Consider the following 25,156-nt stretch of genomic DNA (forward strand, 5'->3'; position numbering starts at 1 on the left):
TTAGTATCAATATGAATATTTTAGACAAAAATGGACTGACTAGCGATAGGGGGCGTGACAACTCCCATATGAATATATGAATCTATATATTTAAAAATGGCCGGACGGATTTTCTTGAAATTTTTACAGTACTTTCCTGTATGTCTGGAAGGAACTATAGGCTACTTTTTATTTTAAAATTTCAAGTAGGCGAGTTGCCACGCAAACATACCCAATAAGTATTTAATGTCGCATCTATATATATAAAAATGAATGTGTGTTTGTATGTATGTATGTATGTTTGTTTGTTTGTGCTTTATAGACAGCTAAACGGCTGAACCGATTTCCTTGAAATTTTCAGAATGTCTTCAGCTATGTCCGGAAGGAACTATAGGCTACCTTTTGTTCTGGAATTTCAAGTAGGCGAGGTGCCACGCCCACCTACAAAATATGTATTAAAAGTCGCATATCTCAGAAATTGCAACAGCTAGAGTCCTCAAATTTTGTATGAAGAACTTTGACATTCATATGAACACATGTTGACAAAATGGGCAGCATAGCTACAGTGGGCGTGGCACCTCCCATATAAAGAAAATTAATTAAATTAAATTAGTATATCTTAGAAAATATTACAGCTAGAGTCCTCAAATTTTTTCGGAGCCACTGTAGTATCGACATGAATATTTAGGACGGACTACCAATAGGGGGCGTGGCATCTCCCATAGGAATTAAATACCCAAATTCGTTTATCTGGAAAACTATTGGAGTTATAATCATAAAATTTTGCACGAAGACCTTTAACATCCATATGAATATTTGCGAGAAAAATAGGCGGACTTTCATAAGCGTGGCTTGTCACCTCCCATATGAATCTATCTATATTCTATCTATATATATAAAAATGAAAGTGTGTTTGTATGTATGTTTGTTTGTTTGTGCTTTATAAACTGCTAAACGGCTGGACAGATTTTCCTGAAATTTTCACAGTTTCTTCCTGTATGTCTGGAAGGAACTATAGGCTACTTTTTATATTGAAATTTCAAGTGGGCGACGTTCCACGCCCATATTAAGAAAATATTAAATTAGTATATCTGAGATAATATAACAGCTAGAGTCTTCAAATTTTGTCGGAGCAACTTTAGTATCAATATAATTATTTAAGACAAAAAGTTGGCGGAATTGCATTAGGGGGCGTGGCACCTCCCATATAGATTAAATACAAAAATTCGTTTATCTTGGAAACTATTACAGTTAGAATATTAAAAATTTGCACGAGTAACTTTAAAATCCATGTAAACATTTTGGGAAATAAATTGGCGGACTATCCATGAGGGGAGCAGCACTTCCCATATTAATACAATACAAAGATTTGTTTATCTGGGAAACTAATTGAACTAAATTCTTCAAATGTTGCACTAAGAACATAAATATTCATATGAACATTTTGGAGAAAAAAGAGCAGACTTTCGTCATGGGGGGCTTGGAGCCCCCATATAAATTAAATAGAAAAATTCGTATATCTGAGAAACTATTAGAGCTAGAATCTTCAAATTTTAATTGAAGAACTTTGACATTCATGTGAACATTCAGAGAATAATGGGCGGGCTTTCAATGGGGTCTTGGCACCCCCTATATGAATTAAATACAAAATTTAGTATATCTGGGAAAATATTAGATTTTTTTTTAAATTTGTCATCGATTACATTAAAATCTTAATTAACGTTCGGAAAAATTGTATCTCTGGAAAACTTTACAGTTAGAATCTTCAAAATTATTAAAAAGATTTTTTATTTATATTGCGTTTAGGGTAGCAAAGCACACTGGGTATAGCTAGTTGTTTTATATAAATTAATAAAATATCTACTTGAAAAAATTAACATAATATTTAATTTAACAAATATTATATTTATAGAAATTATAGATATTTATTTATTTATAAAATATTTAAAACAATACATTAAGAATTATATGGCTACTCTTTAGGGTGATCGATTATTCGACATTTTCCAAAAACCGGTTTTCGAATAGTTCGAATAGCTGACATTTAAAAAAAACCGGTTGATATTTTTCAAATTCAGAAAAAAACGGTTAACCGGTTTTTTTATAAATAAAAAAAAAAATATATTTTAATTTGAAAAACTTAATGTTCATGTTTAAATTTGATTAGTAAAACATGACCCGAAATGATTTTTAACAGTTTAAAAGATTATAACTTTAGATCTAGTCGTCTGATTTACATTATTTCTATAATATAAAAAATTAGGAAAAAAGTAGGACACTTCTGTTATACATAAGGTACTATGTAATCCTAGCTTATTTTAAAAGCCCTGTTTAGGAAATCCGCATAGGCATTCCAACACTTCCATAAAATTTCAGCCGTAAATTAATTATTGTAATTGGAATATAATCTTAAGATTGATATAATTTTATCAAACAGTTATCAGTTTTACAAATTATTTTTTTTTTAATTAATTAGGAAAATCAAAAAAGTTTAACGCTAGTTCCTCGACTCGAATATTTTTAAAATTTAGACGGGCTGTATTATTATTAACTTAAAAATTTCATTTAAATAATCTTTGAATACAAAGCAAATAAAAGTATTCGAACCCGGTTTTTAAAAAATGAAAAAATCGGGTTATTCGATATTCGAAAAATCAACATTAAGAAAAAACCGACACTGGTAAAGCAGAAAAAAACCGGTTTTAAAACCGGTTGAAAAATCGAGTCGATCACCCTACTACTCTTACACTCATAATTTCAAAATCTCTCAAGATTTAAAGAAAATTGGGAAAAAACCAGGGGGAAAAGTCTCTCTATAAAAGAAAACCGTCACAAAATTTTTAAAAATCGTCTATAAATTGCCACAAATAATTACGTTAAAAATATGAAGCTGAGTAAACGATATTGGCTAAATTTCTGCATAACCAACGTATTTATGAGCATCCAAACGATTTTCTAGGATTTTCCGCCTTTGTATTGGGTGGGAAGTTATATAGACCGATTTTTACTACTTTCATTATGGTTCGTCCTTGGTATAAGTAGCAAATTTAGTCTAAAAATTTTATAACATTTTTTGTTAAACTTTATCACTTTATTGTTCATTTTTTTAAATTTACTCTAATTATACGCAATTGATAAACTGACATTCGAAACTTCTTAATTTTTGTGTTAATTCTCAAATACACTATACTTTTTCATTATTCTCCTGTTATATTTTGTTAATAACATAAATGAGAGACAAACTAAATTTTGCTATTGTGATTAATAAAATTACTATAAATATTACTTTTTTCATTAAATATTGAACAAATTGTCAAAAGAGAGGGATTTTTGTATTAAAAATCGTCAATCGTAATTTGGCTAAATTTACAAAAAAAAAATCGTCAAAATGACGTTAAATCGTTACATCTAACCCCTGGTTCTATGTAAACTGGCACTTTGTTTTCTTCTCTATCACACTCACAACAATCATCAACAAACATGAAAACAGACGTCTGGGCAAACATGAAAAAATCATCGTGTAAATTGGGTGATAATCGTTCCGTACAGTTGCCCAACAAAAGTTGTTCATGTAAACCGTCACTAACCGATATGCCGGCGTTAAAATTTACTGGCAACTGAGCCTCAGCCATTGTAGATTTTAAGTTTTTAAATGATTTTATTATTTTAAAAGTGTTAAGAATTATGTCATTAAAGAGTGTGTTTTTGTTATTTCAGAAACAATCCAGGTTTTGCAGTAACAAATGTAAAATTAGTTTTCCGGACAGCGTTACTCCTGCACTCAGGCCAAAGAAACCAAAATCGAGCAGTGATAATAAAGTAAGTATCATAATGTGATGGATATTAAAATAAAATAAACAAAAGTTGATAATATAAGCATATTTTTTCAGCAAAATTATTTTTCGGATATTAAGTCAGTAAGAGCTGTTGGAGGAAAAGGTGGAAATGGTTGTATATCATTTTTGCAATTATGGTGCAATGAACGTGCTGGACCAGATGGTGGTGATGGTGGAAATGGTGGTCATGTCATTTTCGAGTCATCTAAAGATGTTAGAAATTTAAATCATTTGTGTAGCACAATTCGAGGAGACGATGGACAATGCGGGAGTCCTAAAGAATGTCATGGAAAAAATGCAAAACACACTATAGTTAAAGTTCCTATTGGTACTATTGTGCGGAATAAAAATGGAGTTATAGTAGGTGACTTGGACCGAGAACACATGATGTTTGTGGCTTCAAGAGGCGGGGCTGGAGGAAAAGGGAATAGGTTTTTCACCACAGACAAAGAAAATAGCCCAAAAGTTTGTGAGCATGGTCCATCAGGTGAAGACTTAATGTATATTTTAGAAATGCGCAGCATGGCAGACATTGGTATAGTTGGATTTCCCAATGCTGGTAAAAGTACTCTTATAAATGCAATAACTCGAACCCGCTCCAAAGTTGCGCCCTACGCATTCACAACTATACACCCACAAATAGGGATTGTTCAGTATGCAGATCACTTTCAATTGGCCGTTGCGGATTTACCCGGAATCATTCCCGGATCTCACCGCAATAAGGGTCTAGGCTTGCAATTCCTTAAACACGTAGAGCGATGTTCGTCTTTGATATATCTTTTGGATGCAAGTTCAGAAAGCCCTTGGTTGCATTATGAAAACTTAAATTTCGAAATGTCCAGTTTTAATAAAAAGTTGACAACATATCCAAAAATAATTGTTGCAAACAAAATTGACAGACCCGAAGCCATTAAAAATATATCAGAATTAAAAAGAAGAATAGATGAACCTGTTATCGGCATTAGCGCCAAAGACGGTACAAATTTAGAAAGACTTCTAAATTTAATGCGACTTACATATGAAAATTGCAATTCACAACACTAAAAATGCATTCGGAATAAATATACATAGCTGATTGTTATGATTCCTAAACATTGAATTCAAAAATCATAACATTTACAGTTAGTTCTGGGTTTCTAGATGTAGCCGTATAACAGTTCGGGATCGTTTCTTAAAGCTCAGAATATCGTCAGTCCGCACAAAAATGTATCCCGTTTGAATATAACTGGATATTTCAGAATAACAAAATTTTTATACAACGAAGTTGAAAATTGGTTGTTTAAGCTGTTATACTTAAGTTCTATTTGTCCAAATAAAATTTAATTTTTGACAATACACTACCCTAACGTAACAATAAATACAATTTTCTACATAAATGGAAAAATTTAACCCATTTTTTTTTAAGTTAAATTACTACTGTATTAGTATTCAAAATGCACCCTGTAGGAAAAGTCAATAGTGAAACTGTACTGACTTACCATTGACGCAGTCACCAGTACTAGTGACTTATTATATGACATACAATGCTTTCTACTATAGGCATTTAACATGTGCGTGTCATTGAAAATCTACTACTGACTTTAGTACTATTGACTAGGTACTTCTTTTGGGACCATATGTAGACTTTGGAACCAGTGAATTAGGGTTCTATAAATCGATTTTCGAACAATCGACTTTTTGTCGAGAAGTCGACTATTTTGTTATACCCGTTAATAAAACAACCTTTTGATAAAACAGCAAACCCTAACAGCTGTTTTTGATTGTTGTGTGTGTGGTGAGTTTCTGTAAAAACGTAAACAAATGAAACAAAAACAAATTACTAGACATATTTATTTTGTGCTAAGAAAAATGTATGTATTTTAATAATGTTTTATAGCCAGTGTTCTTGGTGTACACCATCTACCCCAATAATAATCCCGGTTTCTTTAGAATCAAGTATTTTTAAAACGGCCATATATAATGTGCAATTCATTCTATATTCCATGATCAACCTAAAAAAATGAAAAAGGGGTGGCTTTAACTTCTTGTTCCGTTCATATGGGACAAGATTCGAGCCTCATCGTATCAGTTCGCCAGATACCTCATTTGTGTATATTGCAGGGTCCTGGTACCCAACACAGCCTTATTGTAAACGGTCTCATAATAACACTTAGATCTTTTCTTCATTCTACGACTATGCAAGAATACAGCTATGACATATTAATGCTTTAAGTGCAGCATGACTATCAACCTAAAATCTTACCAGAGACCGGCAAACAATGTGATTCCCTATTAGTTCCGTCACTTTCAAGATCGTTAAATCACCACTTGAAAGACACTACCCATCAGGGAGTCAAGGAACATTTTACACCGTTTGTAACACATCGAAATATTGGTCTAATATCCATAAAAGTATATGCTGGGATCTTATTACAGTCTAAGACCAGCCAATATTTGCCAAAATAATTTTAGTTGATTGAGTTTGTTATTGAATATGGACAATATCGGTATACGATAAATTCATCAGGGAGCCAAGGAACTTATACACCGAAATATTGGTCTAAAATCCATAAAAGTATAGACTAGGATCTTAGACAATAGGTATTTGTCAAAATATTTTTAGTAGATGGAGTTTATTATTGAGCTTCAATATTCCAGTATAGCGAAGAAAAACGACAAAAACAAGTTTTATAGGAACTAAAATCTTTTTGCCAAATTTTATGAGGATCAGGAAATTATTTTACAAGATTAATATGATCCAAAATCTTTATGGGTTGATCCAAAATTAACCCTACCCCCATATAAGTTCCTCTTCAGAAAAAGATATTAACTCCAATAATTGTAATAAAAATACCAATATAGCAACGAAATTCCACATAAACAAGGAGTCAAAATCGTTTTGTCAAATTTAAGGGGATCGGTCCATAATTTAACCTATCCCCGATATAAGGTCCACCTCGGGAAATTACTACCACTCATAACTGGCTTAAAAAAATAGCTATAAAATTCGACAACAACTTTTATATGAAACAAAATTTATCTGTTGAACTTTGTAAGGGTTTTATGCCATCCGATTTCTACACTTCCAACTTAAAGTTCGATATAAGTTTTTATCGTGCACAAGATCGTCCGATAGCAGTTATATATCATTTTATATATACGGCCATAGTAACATTTTTTGTAAAAAAAAAGTTTATTGTTGTAGTGTTATACTTTGGTTGTAGTACACACCCTAGAACGATGAAATCCGGAAAAAAATGTATGCCATGCGATTTCTACACTTCCAACTTAAAGTTCTATATAGGTTTTTATCGTGCACAAGATCGTCCGATAGCAGTTATATATAATTTTCTATATACGGCCAATGTAACATTTTTTGTAAAAAAAAGTTTGTTGTTGTAGTACACACCCTAGAACGATGAAATCCGGAAAAAAATGTATGTCATCCGATTTCTACACTTCCAACTTAAAGTTCTATATAGGTTTTAATCGTGCACAAGATCGTCCGATAGCAGTTATATATCATTTTATATATACGGCCATAGTAGAATTTTTTGTAAAAAAAAAGTTTGTTGTTGTAGTACACACCCTAGAACGATGAAATCCGGAAAAAAATGTATGTCATCCGATTTCTACACTTCCAACTTAAAGTTCTATATTGGTTTTAATCGTGCACAAGATCGTCCGATAGCAGTTATATATCATTTTATATATACGGCCATAGTAACAGTTTTTGTAAAAAAAAAGGTTGTTGTTGTAGTACACACCCTAGAACGATGAAATCCGGAAAAAAATGTATGTCATCCGATTTCTACACTTCTAACTTAAAGTTCTATATAGGGTTTTATCGTGCACAAGATCGTCCGATAGCTGTTATATATCATTTTATATATACGGCCATAGTAAAATTTTTTGTAAAAAAAAGTTTGTTGTTGTAGTACACACCCTAGAACGATGAAATCCGGTAAAAAATGTATGCCATGCGATTTCTACACTTCCAACTTAAAGTTCTACATAGGTTTTTATCGTACACAAGATCGTCCGATAGCAGTTAAGTTATATATCATTTAATATATACGGCCATAGTAAAATTTTTTGTAAAAAAAAAGTTTGTTGTTGTAGTACACACCCTAGAACGATGAAATCCGGAAAAAATGTATGCCATCCGATTTCTACACTTCCAACGTAAAGTTCTACATAGGTCTTTATCGTGCACAAGATCGTCCGATAGCAGTTATATATCAATTTATATATACTTCCATAATAACATTTTTTGTAAAAAAAAAGTTTGTTGTTGTAGTACACACCCTAGAACGATGAAATCCGGAAAAAAATGTATATCATCTGATTTCTACACTTCCAACTCAAAGTTCTATATAGATTTTTATCGTGCACAAGATCGTCCGATAGCAGTTATATATCATTTAATATATACGGCCATAGTAAAATTTTTTGTAAAAAAAAAGTTTGTTGTTGTAGTACACACCCTAGAACGATGAAATCCGAAAAAAATGTATGCCATCCGATTTCTACACTTCCATCTTAAAGTTCTATATAGGTCTTTATCGTGCACAAGATCGTCCGATAGCAGTTATATATCAATTTATATATACTTCCATAATAACATTTTTTGTAAAAAAAAGTTTGTTGTTGTAGTACACACCCTAGAACGATGAAATCCGGAAAAAAATGTATGTCATCCGATTTCTACACTTCCAACTCAAAGTTCTATATAGGTTTTTATCGTGCACAAGATCGTCCGATAGCAGTTATATATCATTTAATATATACGGCCATAGTAAAATTTGTTGTAAAAAAAAAAGTTTGTTGTTGTAGTACACACCCTAGAACGATGAAATCCGGAAAAAAATGTATGTCATCCGATTTCTACACTTCCAACTTAAAGTTCTATATAGGTCTTTATCATGCACAAGATCGTCCGATAGCAGTTATATATCAATTTATATATACTTCCCTAATAACATTTTTTGTAAAAAAAAAGTTTGTTGTTGTAGTACACACCCTAGAACGATGAAATCCGGAGAAAAATGTATGTCATTCGATTTCTACATTTCCAACTTAAAGTTCTATATAGGTCTTTGTCGTGCACAAGATCGTCCGATAGCAGTTAAGTTATATATCATTTAATATATACGGCCATAGTAAAATTTTTTGTAAAAAAAAAGTTTGTTGTTGTAGTACACACCCTAGAACGATGAAATCCGGAAAAAAATGTATGCCATCCGATTTCTACACTTCCAACTTAAAGTTCTACATAGGTCTTTATCGTGCACAAGATCGTCCGATAGCAGTTATATATCAATTTATATATACTTCCATAATAACATTTTTTGTAAAAAAAAGTTTGTTGTTGTAGTACACACCCTAGAACGATGAAATCCGGAAAAAAATGTATGCCATCCGATTTCTACACTTCCAACTTAAAGTTCTATATAGGTCTTTATCGTGCACAAGATCGTCCGATAGCAGTTATATATCAATTTATATATACTTCCATAATAACATTTTTTGTAAAAAAAAAGTTTGTTGTTGTAGTACACACCCTAGAACGATGAAATCCGGAAAAAAATGTATGTCATCCGATTTCTACACTTCCAACTTAAAGTTCTATATAGGTCTTTATCGTGCACAAGATCGTCCAATAGCAGTTATATATCATTTTATATATACGGCCATAGTAACATTTTAGTAAAAAAAAGTTTGTTGTTGTAGTACACACCCTAGAACGATGAAATCCGGAAAAAAATTTATGCCATCCGATTTCTACACTTCCAACTTAAAGTTCTATATTAGTTTTTATCGTGCACAAAATCGTCCGATAGCATTTACATATATTTCATTTTTCATAGTAACATTTTTTGAATGTTTTTTATTAAAAGGCATTCTGTAACGATATAATCCCAAATATATTTATATTTTATCAGATTTGTTCCTTTCCACATTTATATACATATTTTAATTGATCAAAAATAATTTTTTTAAAGTAAATCATGAAAATCAATTTTTTTGAATCTTTTCCACGTGCATAAACACATATTGAAAATGTAAATATTGAAAACTAGTTTTTGCGTCTTTTCCACGTGCACAAACACATATTTGTAAACAAAAAAAACTCACCACACCAAAAAAATTTTGATAAAACAGCTGTTACGGTTTGTTTTATTTTTCGTCGGGTTGTTTTCTTTATGTGCGTTAGAAAATTTGTTTCCGAACCTTTTGTAAATTTGCCTTGGTTATAAATAGTTGTCATTATTGTTCAATTGATACAAAGTTAACTTTTTTCACAATTGTGAATTGAAAACGTGTAGAGAAAGGTCTAACTGAATTTTTAAGTTTTTAGGAAAAGTAAGTGTTTTAGAAAATGCAGGAGATTTATTATTAAGAAATATTCGTTTACGATATAACTATATAACTTATTCATTCTATTTTTTTCCAAAGTTCATTATCTATTTTATATAATATAGTATATATTTTCTTGCGTGGCATATTTAATAATTATTCATGTCATGTTACACTTTCTAGTTGCCAACATGAAGTCTATGTCTGCTGCTGAAGTTCGCAAATGTTACTTGGACTTTTTTAAGGAAAAAGGTCATATATATGTCCATTCATCGAGTACAATTCCTTTAGATGATCCGACATTGCTTTTTGCGAATGCCGGCATGAATCAGTTCAAACCTATATTTTTGGGAACTGCAGACCCAAATAGTGATATGTCAAAATGGAAACGTGTAGCCAATACCCAGAAATGTATTCGCGCCGGCGGTAAACATAACGATCTAGATGATGTTGGTAAAGATGTGTACCATCACACTTTTTTTGAAATGTTAGGAAATTGGTCCTTTGGGGATTATTTCAAAAAGGAAATTTGTGCCTGGGCTTGGGAATTTTTAACTGAACGTTTGGGGCTTCCTAAAGATCGTCTATACGTAACATACTTTGGCGGTGACGAAGCAAGTGGATTAGAACCTGATTTGGAATGCAAGCAGTTCTGGTTAGATCTTGGTCTTAAACCGGAACACATACTTCCAGGTAATATGAAGGACAATTTTTGGGAAATGGGTGAGACTGGACCTTGTGGTCCATGCTCTGAGTTGCATTTCGATCGTATTGGAGGAAGAAGCGTTCCAGAACTTGTAAATATGGATGATCCGGATGTTCTAGAAATTTGGAATTTAGTTTTTATACAATTTAATCGAGAGCAAGATGGATCTTTAAAACCATTGCCCAAAAAACATATTGATTGCGGCATGGGATTTGAGCGTCTTGTTTCCGTTATACAAGACAAACGTTCAAACTATGACACAGATATTTTTATGCCCTTATTTGAAGCCATAGAAACAGGAACTGGCTGCCAACCTTATAAAGGTAAAATAGGTGAAGATGACGTAGGCGGAATTGATATGGCTTATCGAGTTTTGGCTGATCATGCCAGAACCATAACTATTGCATTGGCTGATGGTGGAACTCCCGATAATACTGGACGTGGTTATGTGTTGCGACGTATACTAAGAAGAGCCGTTAGGTAATTAAAAGTTTAACATTTCTTAGGTTAATTTATATTTAAACATTACGTTTCATGATGCAATCCGAATGCAAGTGAATATAAATTATTTGAGGAGTGATGTGATTTTTTGTCAACACTCTCATTATAAAGTCATAACAAATACAAATGTACGTACATACATACATATGTGTAACTTAAAGTGCACTTCTGATGACGTATGATATATGTATTGATAATAACACATGACTCATTTTACAAACATCGTTTCAGTACTACAAGTTAGGAAAATATCTTATGTGCACTGTGGACAGATAATAATGGCACAAAATAGTGAAAATTGGAATAAATGTTTTTGAAATCGTTAATTGTCGTTACATATTTTTAAAGATTTTCCGATTTAACAATGGAATGCTTATTTCTGAAATTAGGTTACTTATTTAATTCTCACTCAAAAAATTCATTAAAAACCCACCAGTTTGTTGTTAGTTGGCCAGTGAAAAACCTATCACATTCCAAAATTCGTCTTTCAGTGCTGTATGTGGGCTAGATATACACTAATAATAATTTTAATTATTTTTTCCCACGAAAAGCTAATAAATTACGGAATTTTTAAGATCCATTTCGAAAAGATTGCAGAAAACTTTTTAACTCAGTTTACTGGAATCAAAATATTCAATCACAGGTACGGAACTGAGAAAAAAAAATGTTTTTTATTTCTCTCGTATTTAGTACATTAAAATGTTTTGTTTAAGAATTCCTGCAAAAAAATGGTCCACGGTACGAACTAGTGTATATGTTTTGATAATTTTAGTTGCTGAAAAAATAAAAATACATAAAAAAGAAACTTCTTTTAGATAAAAATTTTTTAAAAATCTTAATATTCTTTAAATAAAAAAATTGTCAAATTTCTTTTAAACATGGGATCTGTTCTGTTTCTATTAAAATATTGATAAATTTTCTATTATAATAACAAATTTATCAAAAATTTTCCATGAGAATAAAATCATCAAAAATTTTCAATTGAAATATAAAATTTTGAATAATTTTTTTTATTAAAATTTATCAAAAATTTTCCATTAAAAAAGAAAATTTATAATTTTTTTTGTTTTTTTATTAAAATAAAAATTGTATCAAAAAATTTCTATTAAAATAGAAAGTTCATCACAAAACTTCCATTACAATGGAAAATTTATAAAAATGATCAAATGAAATTATAAAAAAAATTATTAAAGTAGAAAATTTATAACATTTTTTATTAAATTTGAAAATTTATCAAAAATTTTCTATTAAAATAAAAAATTATCAAAAATTTTCTATCTAAAAAGAATATTTGCTATTAAAATAAAACATTTCTATTAAAATATAAAATTTATAAAAAATTTTCCAGCTAAAAAGAAAATTTATCAAACATTTTCTATAAAAATAAAAAAATTTATAAAAAATTTTCTGTTAAAATAAAAAATTAATAAAATTTTCCATCAAAAAAGAAATTTTCTATACAAATATAAATTATAAATTTTAGAAAAAAAAAATTTATCAAAAAAAAAAAAAAAATTTTGAATTAAATCACAATTGCAGTTTTAAAAAAGCTATTAAAATGTGCAAAAAAAGCAAAAAAAAAATTTAAATTACAAATTGATCACGATTTTTAAAATTAAAAGACAAAAAAATAGATTAATTATACAACACATACATGTGTATGTATGTGTGAGTGTATGTGAAATTCCAGTATGGAATGTCCATATGGAATTTAGCGATAAATAATAAATCCACATGAAAATAAAGACATAAAGTAGTATTATATGAAGAATAATATATCCTGAAATATATTGAGTAAAAGTATATCAAAAAAGTCTATGTTTAGTTTGGTAGGAAATTACAGTAAATATATGGAAAATAATCAAAATTAATCCTTGAAAATAATCAACTAATTTTTTGATTAATTTTGATTTTTTTTTTTTTGATTATTTTCATTAATTTAAATTAATCCCTGATTTTTTTTTAGATTATTTTTAATCGTAATCAATAATTAATTAAAAAAATTGAAAACAATCGTTAATTAATCATTAATTTTACCTATTTAATAAAAATAATCTAATTAAAAATGATTACGATTATTAATCATTATTTTACATCTATGATGTTTACCAATGTTTACATTTTTTAATAAAATAGAAAATGTCTCGATTTTTTAATTAAAATAGAAAATTCCGCTATTATTCCGCTATGAGGTTAGCACATTTGGTAACTGTTAAAAATAAAATAAAATACATATTTTCTATAGTTCCTAACTTTTTTAACAAAATTTTTTATGCGTAACACATGTCCTTCATGTCCACATTACATTTTGTTCTACTACTTTGCTGCGTATAGATTTTTTTCTTTCCAAAGTACATCTACCCCAAAAAAAAAAAAAATCTGGACGTAAATTTAGCACAAAGAGCGTGTGCCAAATGATATCAAAGTTCTACGGCGGATTGTAATTTTCCTATGGTGGGAACATTTTTACATTTTGTTGTGCCAAACGATATCTTTTTTGATTACATTAAATTTTCACAATTGTCACTAATTTCACAAGAAAATCAGCATTTATTTTAATAAATGAAACACTTTTATTGATTTTTTTATTATTATAATAAATTTCTACAATCACAAATGTATTATAAACAAAAATTATAAAATATTTTATTTTTTGTATTTTCAAATTTGTCTTTTCATTTGTCAAAAATTTATATAGCCCTATGAGCTAGTAAAATTTTATTCACCTCATATCTATCAAAAATTTACATTTTCAAGTAAATTGTTACCGATTGGCACACACTCAAAATAAAAAAATGATTAAAAAATAAAACTAAAGCAAAGCAACCGGATAAATTTATCTAATTTTACTTGGGGCCAATCTTTAGGTGAAAGATTAGCGAATTAATTAAAATTAATCCTCGAAAGATGTTTTTGAGTACTTAATTAGTTAATTTTGTTTGCAAGTTTAAGCGCCCAATGGAGGTGGTTTAATCTTAAGCACGAAATGCAAAAGTGTAAACAGCTGATGCAAAAAAATTAATAAAATTTTTATAAATTTAAACATTAAAATGTTCTATTTATTGATTAGTATAAATTATGGACACTTCAAAATACATTTTTTTGTTTTTAATTTAAGTTTTCATTAATTTTCATATTAAGACTGTGTGCCAAACGGCAGCAAAGTTCTAAAGTAAAATAAAATTTTCTTATGGTGGAAAATATTATTACTTTGGCTGTGCCAAACGAAATCTTTTTTGATTACATAAAATTTTGACAATTGTCACTAATTTCACAAGAAAATCTGCATTTATTTTAATAAAAGAAACACTTTTATTGATTTTGTATTATTAAAATAAATTTCTACAACAACAAATGTATTATAAACTAAAATTATAAAATATTTTATTTTTTGTATTTTCAAATTTTTCTTTTCATTTGTCAAAAATTTATGTAGCCCGATGAGCTAGTAAAATTTTATTCACCTCATATCTATCAAAAATTTAAATTTTCAAGTAAATTGTTACCGATTGGCACACACTCTAAATTTACAATTGTCTTCTTCTGTTTATAAAATATGCATTGTTTTGATAACAAACAGTGAAGTTTTCTATTGTTTTGTATGACAACACTGCGAAGTTTAATATTGTACTCAAAAACATCAAAGGGGATTAACATAAGATTAAATTTATTTTTAGATTAACTAATCTGATTATTAATTGGCATTTGATTACCATCTCAAAAACCCGCTCTTAAAAGTTTATATTTTGTAGAATAGTTGCTTATATTGATAATATTTTTTCTCCTGGACATAATCTTCAGCAGAACCCACTAGAAATTTCATGACATAAATTTTAACTTTCAGCCCATAAATTGGCAAAATTCTTAGGAATTTCTGTTTTTATTTGTCGCTCCATATCATTCCATATGTTCTCAATTGGATTGGGATCTAGAAATTATTCTGGGCACTGCAAACATGTCAATCCCGCTCGCTTGCATGAACGTCCTCTCTGTACTTTTAATATATTTTGGATCGTTGTCAATCTAAAAACGCCATTTTACTGAACATTTGTCCCCCAATTTTTTTACTATAATATTTAGAGCGGTTTTTTGAGATGGTAATCAAATGCCAATTAATAATCAGATTAGTTAATCTAAAAATAAATTTAATCTTATGTTAATCCCCTTTGATGTTTTTGAGTACAAGATTAAACTTCGCAGTGTTGCCATACAAAACAACAGAAAACACAATTGTAAATTTAATATGAAAATTAATGAAAACTTAAATTAAAAAAAAAAAAATGTATTTTGAAGTGTCCATTTATTTATACTATTCAATAAATAGAACATTTTAATGTTTATATTTATAAAAATTTTATTAATTTTTTTGCATCAGCTGTTTACACTTTTGCATTTCGTTCTTAAGATTAAACCACCTCCATTGGGCGCTTAAACTTGCAAACAAAATTAACTAATTGAGTACTCAAAAACATCTTTCGAGGATTAATTTTAATTTAATCGCTAATCTTTCACCTAAAGATTGGCCCTTAAGAGAATATTTCAGGGACCGTAACAGTTATGTTATATCAAAAAAGTTAATTTAAAACTGTTATTTTGTGACTTTAAAAATAAAAATCAATCTGAAAAAGTTATTTTTCAACATAAAATTAAAAATTCAAATGAAACTTTTAAAAAAAGAGTTTTATTTTTCCGTCATAAAATAAAAAATTATTTGAGGAGTTTTATTTTTTCCGTCAGAAAATAAAACTCATTTTCAATAATAATGCCTTACGAAGAAATTAAAAAAGCTTGTGTTCAGGTAACGGCAATCATGACAAAATTTAGCACTATTCCGTTTTGTGTTCTTATAAATCATGGTGTAAAGTTTAATGAAAATCGGATAACCTTTTACCCTAGTCTCCATATAAAGTACCCTTTAGAAATTCACTTTAACGTTCATGTCTTAAAAAGTTGATTTCGTGATGAATTTCGTCATGAACGTGTTTTGTGTAAATCTTAATCATATAACCAAATATTGTTACGGTGATTGAAGATAAATGCTTTATTATGAAAAATAAATCACATTTAATATTCATCCCTGTTGTAGGGTATCATATCGTCGGTCACGCCCGACTATACTTTCTTACTTGTTTCAGTCTAGAAATGCTCAAGTCTTCATACAAAAAAATTGTATGGAATAACTAGCTTACTGTCCGTTACTTCGTTAGCGAATTTTTTTGGCTTTAATTAAATTTTGAAAACAACAATTTTTATTTCTCGTAAAATTTTTAAAAACTTCATACAAAAAAATTGTTGGAATAACCGCTACGTCGTTAGCTATAATTTTTTGACTTTAATTAAATTTTGAAAACAACAATTTATATGACAAAGTTATATATTTCGGGTCCTTATCGAATTCTGAGTCGTTTTAACTATGTGTGTCTGTCAGCCTAAAACTAATGGGTCGATTATGTATTGCAAACTAACTTAAGTTGCGTTGCCAGCTTCAAAATAAGAGAATGATTACAGTCTAGAAATAGTTCAGGTTAACCAAAAGCTAATTGTACTAAGATTATTATTGAATAAAACATTCACCCCCTTTTTCACAAACAACATTTTTATTTTATAAAAGGTTTATAAAACAAAATTTCAAAAAAACAAAGTTTATATTGCTTAAAAAACGTCTAGTATACACATCATTTTGGCAACGCAATTGAAATGGCCACCGAGATACATAATCGACCCATAATCAAAAGTAGAAATGTCGGTCTACCTCGAAAAAGGATGTTTTTTTCCTAATTCTTAAATAGTTTTCTCAGAAACCATATAAGATAATTATCTTCAAAATCGATCCAAAATTCATTCATATTCGTAACTTATCAAAAATTTATAAATAGTACTTTTTGGAAATCTTTTTTGGTACTTTTGAGCTCTTCAAAATGTACTTTTAAGTTTTCTTGAATATTAAACCTAGAAACAGAAATTAAGCATGTAGAGCTCGGAATAAATGAGAACCTGGAGAGTTTTTCATTGTCTAAAGGGCACTTTTTGAATTTTCTTTAATATTAAACCTAGAAACATGAAATTAAGCATGTAGAGCCTGGAGTATATGATAATCTTCACAAACCAATTTTTAAATTTTCTTTAATGTGGCCTCCGGTGGGTTAGTGATTAGTGTTCTAGTCTGGTAGACCGGAGGTGGTGGGTTCGATTCCCACCTGATGCACTGGTTAAGGAGCGCACAACAGGCCCGATAGAGGCCTAGGTGTATTTCTTCCGATTTGATGTATATATGTACATCCTCCTTTCAAACTAACTAACTAACTTCTTTAATGTTGAACCTAGAAACGCAAAATTGAAAATTTAGTTTTTTAGAACTATTGAACGTAGAAACTTAAAATCAGACATATAGGATCCTAATGTAATGAAAATCTATAAAGGGGAACTCTCTTTGGTACTTTTTCGTTCCTTAACTGGTACATTTTAATATTAAGCCTAGAAACGCACTATTAAACATGCAACATATTGATTGAATAACTGGCATTTTTTTGATTTTCTAAATTATTGAACCTAGAAACCAAAGTGTAACAAGTAGTCCCACTCTTTGACACACAGAGTTTTATAAAAAATTACAATTTTAAATTTTTTTGAATTTTCAATACCAAAAATTGAAACTCTGTTTGTAAATTCAAATTCAACAACAACAAAAATTAAATGTTAATAAATAGAAAAAATATATTTTTTCCAGTTTAAGAAAATTAAACAATATTTCATGTGAAAAGTGCGATGAATCTATTTTAAAAAATTACAGATTTTTTGTGGATAGCGGAAATTTCGCGTACGATCCATAAAAGTGGTCAAAAAAGCAAGGTATACTTTTAAGTGTTTTGACAAGTTTAAACCTCTCACAAGAGAGTTGAATTCACACGGAACTCGTAGATGTGAGAGAGTAATTTCCTATATATGAGAGTCGGACTACTTGTTATACTTTGCTAGAAACATAAAATCAGACATACAGTCGTGGGAAAAATAATAGAAACGACCTTATTTTGCGGTAAAAAATAATTTTTCTAAAAAATTATACCTTGGAATATTATGTTTTGTATCTTAAATAAAAGGTATTTAACACTACTTATGATTTGTAGAATTTACAAGTTTTTTTGCTCCATCGTATTTTATTGGTCTTTGACATATTTAGCATTGGAAAAAGTAATAGAAACGATTCAGGGCCAATCTTTAGGTGAAAGATTAGCGATTAAATTAAAATTAATCCTCGAAAGTTGTTTTTGAGTACTCAATTAGTTAATTTAGTTTGCAAGTTTAAGCGCCCAATGGAGGTGGTTTAAACTTAAGCACGAAATGCAAAAGTGTAAACAGCTGATGCAAAAAAATTAATACAATTTTTATAAATATAAACATTAAAATGTTCTATTTATTGATTAGTATAAATTATGGGAACTTCAAAGTACATTTTTTTGTTTTTAATTCAAGTTTTCATTAATTTTCATATTAAATTTACAATTGTCTTCTTCTTTTTTATAAAATATGCATTGTTTTGATAACAAACAGTGACGTTTTCTGTTGTTTTGTATGGCAACACTACGAAGTTTAATCTTGTACTCAAAAACATCAAAGGGGATTTACATAAGATTAAATTTATTTTTAGATTAACTAATCTGATTATTAATTGGCATTTGATTGTCATCTCAAAAACCCGCTCTCACGTGTGTTTTTTTCAACGCCTGGTTGTTGTTGTTGTTGTAGCAGCGACACGTGTAAGGTCGGTGTGGCTGAGTTGACAATCCTTGGTCGTTGTTCGTTGAACTCCGAGTCGTTCCGGTGCGAAGAACCGATTGTCGTGGGAACGACGCCTGGTTGACCATATGAGCTCTGACGGCTGAATTAGAGTCACGACAAATTTTCTTAAATGAAAAGTTAAAACAGTGAAAGAAATTGTTTAACATTTTTAAATTACTTAAAGAATTAGTTCTTGAAAAGATTTCGTGCCGAAGAAGTTTTGAATCCGCTTACAGATAACGATAATCCACCGATTTTTGGCCCAGATTTTGAGCAATATTTTACATTTTGGCAACTCAACCTGTTCTTGGTGATTAAAAAAGGCTTAAATATCAAAGTATCTTGATGGACAGGTAAAATAAGTTGAATTTAAAACTAAAATTTCAATTCATTTCGAAAATTAATTTTAAATTTAGGTATAGTACTGTTTGGGAATTAATACTAGTATATAGACCCATTACGATCTATTGCAAAAAATAAAACAGAATATTTTCCAATGAGGAAAATAAAATATGTTTTTTATTTCATTACCTTTTCTAAAATCTAATACGTTTATTTTATGAAAAAGATTACAAAGAATATTCTTTCTGATGTTTTTGTATGATAGGGGCATTTTATCTAAACTTAAACAACTCAAACTGAATTTTAAACTTTTTTAGATTTTGTAAATTTAACTTATTTTAGCATTGCTCGAAATTTGTTTACATAAAAATTAAATTAAAAACTATACTTTTATATTAAGAATTTCATTTATAATTTAAATTTTTAAAAATAAATACAAAACATAAAAAAATAAATCTTAGCTTGTGTCCCCAGTGTTTCTATTATTTTTTCCAATGCCAAATTTTTTAAATAACAATAAAATACGATGGAGCAAAACAACTTAGAAACCATATATCTATTATTTAAGATACAAATCATGAAATTCTAACGAGTAGTTTTTGAGAAAATTCAGTTTTTCCACAAATTAAAGTCGTTTCTATTATTTTTTCTAACACTGTATGTACGTCACCTGAGACGCAAACGGCCCTATTTAACATTTTTAAAATTTTACAGGAAAAGCAAAAAACTATTTATATTGTCGTAAATAAACAAATTATTTAATAGTGATAGATGTTATGATAGTTGACAATGGCGTATATAAAAATGGATAAATTGGAATTTTTACCTTTATTATTTAAATGTTTTTTGTGGATAGGCCCTTTTGTTTTTTGTCAATAGAACCGATAATTTTGGTCAGAGAAGTCCAATTTTTGGTGTGGTATAAAAATCTATAAAAAGGAACTCTTCAACTGGTACTTTTTGAATTTTCTGTAATAATTGAAACTACAAACGCAGCATATGTACTTATAAAAGCAGGCTTAAATCTGTTGTGTGTGTGTGTTTACATATACATATCGTCACTTGAAATGCGAAAGGTCGTAACAACCCTTTTCAAAACTATAAAACTAATATTTTTATCACAATGTCTCATTCTATGTATTATATCCTTATAAATGTGACTCCAGACACTGTCTTTTGTGTTGCTTTTTAGGATATTCTGACTTGTGGAAATTACTATTTTTTTTTTTTAATTTCATCCCAGCGAAAAGTTACATGACAAAGATGTTGTTCAATCAGAGGTGCTAGCGATGACGAAGTGGTTCGATTTAAGTGAAACATGCTTGATATTAACATTAGCGTGTCATTGGAGATCATGTGTTTATGCGAGAATTTCGAATAATCGAACCAATGCAAATTCGATGATTCGAAAACGATGTTTGTTATTGGATCAAGCTATTTGTTTTGTATGTATTTTTGGAAGATATTTAAAATATTTTTAAGGAAAATATTATAATAATTATGGGAAAATATATAAAATAATATTAATATTCAAAAATAATTCTAAAAGCACATAAATTTCATTTGATGAAATTAACAATCTGAATTATTTTTGAAGTTTTAAAGGGATTTTTTAACTTCGGAATAGGTTGAATTTAGGAAGGCATTTAGAATGAGTTGTATTAGCACTGTTATTAAAGAAGTCATGATAATTTGCACTACAGCGACATTTTTTTGCTGGGGTGTTAATAACATTTTTTTTGACAATAAAGTTCTAAAAATTGTTTAAATAATATTATATTAAAGATAATATTCGAGATAAATGATGTTTTCAAAAATCTTTCAAATCCTGTATAGTAAAAATCACTCTGATATTGAAAAATCTCATATTAATATCCATATTATGATAAAGTTCGATATAATATATTTTTCAAGTTTTTTCAGAATGGATCATTTACACAGTGAGACAAAATAAACGAAAATTGAAATACCTGGGAAATGATACTATTTTTCTGAAAGGTGGATTCGAGTAGAACAAGAATATGTTTTTAAAATTTGCCAAATATCTCCAAAATCTTGAGTTACGGGTTAATAAACCGGTTTTTCGTACCTTTAGACTCTTATAAGTCAGTAACATAGTTGGATCTGAACGGATTTTTTACCTATTTTTTATTTTAGTTTTGCACCGTTGTCCAATTTTGGAGATGTTTTTTGAAAGTATTTTATATAGAAACCGTACTATTTATTAATTGATTATAAACTCATGTCTATTCATGAGAAAAACGCAACTTTGTTATAAAGGCCTCAGCTCCTGTTTTCTAAATCCGTAGAGAAACTCAAAATCGGTTCAGATTTAACTAAGTTACTGACTTATGAGAGTCTAAAGGTACGAAAACCCGTTTTTTACCCGTAACTCAAGATTTTGGAGGTGTTTGGCAAATTTCAAAAACATATTCTTGTTCTACTCGGATCCACCTTTCAGAAAAATAGTATCACTTCCCAGGTATATAGATGAACTTAATTTCTATACAATCGGTCCATATCACATGGAAGCGCATACATGAATATAGTTTTATTTATTTTTTTAAAAGCGTTTTGTTTATAATATCTTGTTGTTTCCTTTTGATTGTGGAAAAAACCAATTTGTTACTTCGCCCTGTTGAATTTCGTTAATAAAGTCGGATTTTTTGACAATGCATATTTGCATATTTTATTTTCAATCAAAAAGTAAATTTTAAAATTTTTGGTTGTTACGCCTTCTTGCATTTTAGGTGACGATTTATTTGATGTTTTGTTTTTGTTTGTACAGACTATGGCTCTGTTTGTTTATTTAAATGCCGTGAGCAAGCATTTAAAATATTCACTATAGATATACATATATTCTTTAAAATAATTGTCAAACATATAAAGCAATTACCGTGTACTAGAACAAGACGGATATAGTTCTAAGAAACATCTGTAAATTATCATATCATTATCCAAATCGGTGACGATAGGCAAAATCTTTTAAATTTATAATTAAATTCCTCATACTATACAACATAATAATTTTTCTCATTTATTTCTTGTAGATATGCCACAGAAAAACTCAATGCCAAGCCTGGATTTTTTGCAACTCTCGTACATACAGTAGTAAAGTTATTGGGAGAAGCTTTTCCTGAAGTAGCAAAAGATCCTCAACATATAATCGACGTTATTAATGAAGAGGAACAACAATTTTTAAAGACGTTAACTAGAGGGCGCAACTTGCTGAATCGTACTATTGCAAAATTAGGAGATAACAATATTATTCCCGGAGATGTGACATGGCGTTTGTACGATACGTATGGTTTCCCTGTTGATTTAACTCAGCTAATGGCGGAAGAAAGAGGTTTAAAAATCGACATGGATGGATACGAAAAGGCTAAACACAGTTCATATGTTCTTTCACAAGGAAAGAGTGCAAATAAAATAGATGAAATTAACCTTGACGTACATGCTATTTCGGAACTCAAGGAAAAACAAATTCCAGTCACAGACGATACATTTAAATACAAATACGAAAGCGTTTCAGATGATAGAGAATCGGAATATATATTTGCGCCGTGTAGCGCAAAAATTGTTGCCATACGATATGAAAATGCATTTGTTGAAACTATTGCTTCTGGTCAAAAAGCTGGTCTGGTTTTAGATAAAACCAATTTTTATGCGGAAAGTGGTGGTCAAATTTTTGATCAAGGTGTTCTCGTAAAAGTCGATGATGAGGCTAATGAGTTTCTTGTAGATCGCGTTTACAATAGAGGAGGATATATTCTCCATATAGGTATTGTAGAGGGTAACCTTTCAGTTGGCGATGAAGTAAATTTACACATTGATACAGTTCGTCGTTCATTAACTATGAAGAATCATTCAGCAACTCATGCACTCAATCACTGCTTATTACAAGTTTTAGGAAAGGATACTGAACAAAAGGGCTCTCTTGTAGTTCCAGAAAAGCTGCGCTTCGATTTTAACTATAAATCGGGAATGACTATAGAGCAAGTCGCTAAAACGGAACAACTTCTTAAAGATATAGTTTACAAAAACGTTCCTATATATGCAAAAGAATCTAAACTGTCTGTTGCTAAAAGCATTAGGGGACTCCGTTCAGTTTTTGATGAAGTTTATCCAGATCCTGTCCGAGTAATATCATTTGGTGTACCCGTCGAAGAATTAGAACAAAATCCTGACTCTGATGTGGGAGAAAAAACGTCCGTTGAATTTTGCGGTGGTACTCATCTCAGACGTTCGGGTCACATTGTCGATGTTGTTATAAGTAGTGAAGAAGCTATAGCTAAAGGTATACGTCGCATCGTTGCTCTGACTGGCCCCGAAGCTTTAAAAGCCATTAAAAAAGAAGAATTATTTGCAAAAGAAATATTGAAACTTAGCAAAGAAATAAATGATTCTAAAAACTCTAAAGGCTATGTCAAACAAATTGTTGACTTAAGTGAAGAGATTGCCCATGCCAATATTTCTCATGTTAAAAAAGACGAGATGAGAAATTGCCTTAAAAATCTTAAAAAGAAATTAGATGATAAGGAACGTGCTTTAAAAAATGCCGTATCAGTAACAGTTGTAGAAAAAGCTAAAGAATTATGCACAAGCAATCCAAACGTACCTATTATAGTAGAGCAGCTTGAAGCTTATAATAATACTAAGGCGCTAGACGCCGCTCTTAAACAAGTTCGTTCGTTAAACCCTGACACGTCTGCAATGTTTGTTTCAGTAGACGCGGATTCCAAAAAAATTTTCTGTTTGACTTCCGTCCCTAAAAGTGCTATCGAAAAAGGTCTGAAAGCTAACGAATGGGTGCAACACATCTCGGTTGCTATTAATGGCAAAGGTGGTGGTAAACCCGAATCAGCCCAAGCTTCTGGCTCAAACTACGAAAATGTTATTGAAGTACTCAAAATGGCTAACGATTTTGCTAACTTAAAGTTAAATAATTAAGAAAAATTAAAAGACTCACATTTTTCTAAAAAAAAGCATAAATAATTATCGTTTTAACTCATTTTGCATTTGGTTTTTCCTTGTATTTATTATTAATAATTGTTTTGCTATTAAACATCTATATACATACTAGTATAAATAAATGTGTATTTATTTGTAGGCTTCTTTGAAGATTAAGTTTTAAGCTACAGTGAATCAATTAAGTAATTTGCCTATGTAAAATTTTATAAATTTTAAGAAAAAACTTTATCTGAACAATTATTTTTAGCAAAATAAAGCAATTTGTTTGTTGTATTTTTTAAAGAATATCTTATATTTTAATTTTCTACCATAAAAAGTAAAATCGTGATATTAATTAACGAGATTTTTGATAAAATCTGAACGTATTGTTAATTTTTAAGGTCAATAAAGTATTTTGCTTTTTTAGGTTTTTTGTTAATTTTTTTAATATTGCTGCATTATTTTATAAAATTTCATATTTTTATTACCCCTATATATTAGAATAACATTTTTTAGATATTTTAGTAGTGGAACGACTAAGTTTGGACATTTCTTAACCGATTTATTATCCTATATACCTATAAGAATTTTTCAATATTTGACTTAATATGAAATCTATCGTTTCTTTGATTTAATTTCGAAAATAATAAGCAATTTTGAATTGGATACATGATATATTAGGAAATCAATGGATTTGGACTTATAGAACTATTACATACTAGAATTT

The 25,156-nt window shown here is 29.4% G+C and overlaps 2 protein-coding genes across 2 annotated transcripts; both read left to right on the forward strand.

Moving 5' to 3' along the window:
• Positions 1 to 3,513: 3,513 nt before the first annotated feature.
• LOC119600797 (mitochondrial ribosome-associated GTPase 2) lies at positions 3,514 to 5,204 on the forward strand. The gene is made up of 2 exons (XM_037951343.1): positions 3,514 to 3,798; positions 3,870 to 5,204. Exons 1-2 carry the CDS (start codon positions 3,664 to 3,666, stop codon positions 4,857 to 4,859), a joined length of 1,125 nt encoding a protein of 374 aa, XP_037807271.1. The 5' UTR covers positions 3,514 to 3,663; the 3' UTR covers positions 4,860 to 5,204.
• A 4,796-nt stretch (positions 5,205 to 10,000) lies between these two features.
• LOC119600799 (alanine--tRNA ligase, cytoplasmic) lies at positions 10,001 to 24,735 on the forward strand. Its single transcript, XM_037951346.1, has 3 exons — positions 10,001 to 10,160; positions 10,338 to 11,340; positions 22,530 to 24,735. The coding sequence occupies exons 2-3, from the start codon at positions 10,346 to 10,348 to the stop codon at positions 24,427 to 24,429; spliced, it is 2,895 nt and encodes a 964-aa protein (XP_037807274.1). The 5' UTR covers positions 10,001 to 10,160; positions 10,338 to 10,345; the 3' UTR covers positions 24,430 to 24,735.
• Positions 24,736 to 25,156: the final 421 nt, after the last annotated feature.

This window comes from Lucilia sericata, unplaced genomic scaffold (genome assembly GCF_015586225.1).
Source record: "Lucilia sericata isolate MDLA Ls3-8-SP2 unplaced genomic scaffold, ASM1558622v1 Contig000121F_arrow, whole genome shotgun sequence".
In the NCBI taxonomy this organism is placed as follows: Eukaryota; Metazoa; Arthropoda; class Insecta; order Diptera; family Calliphoridae; genus Lucilia; species Lucilia sericata.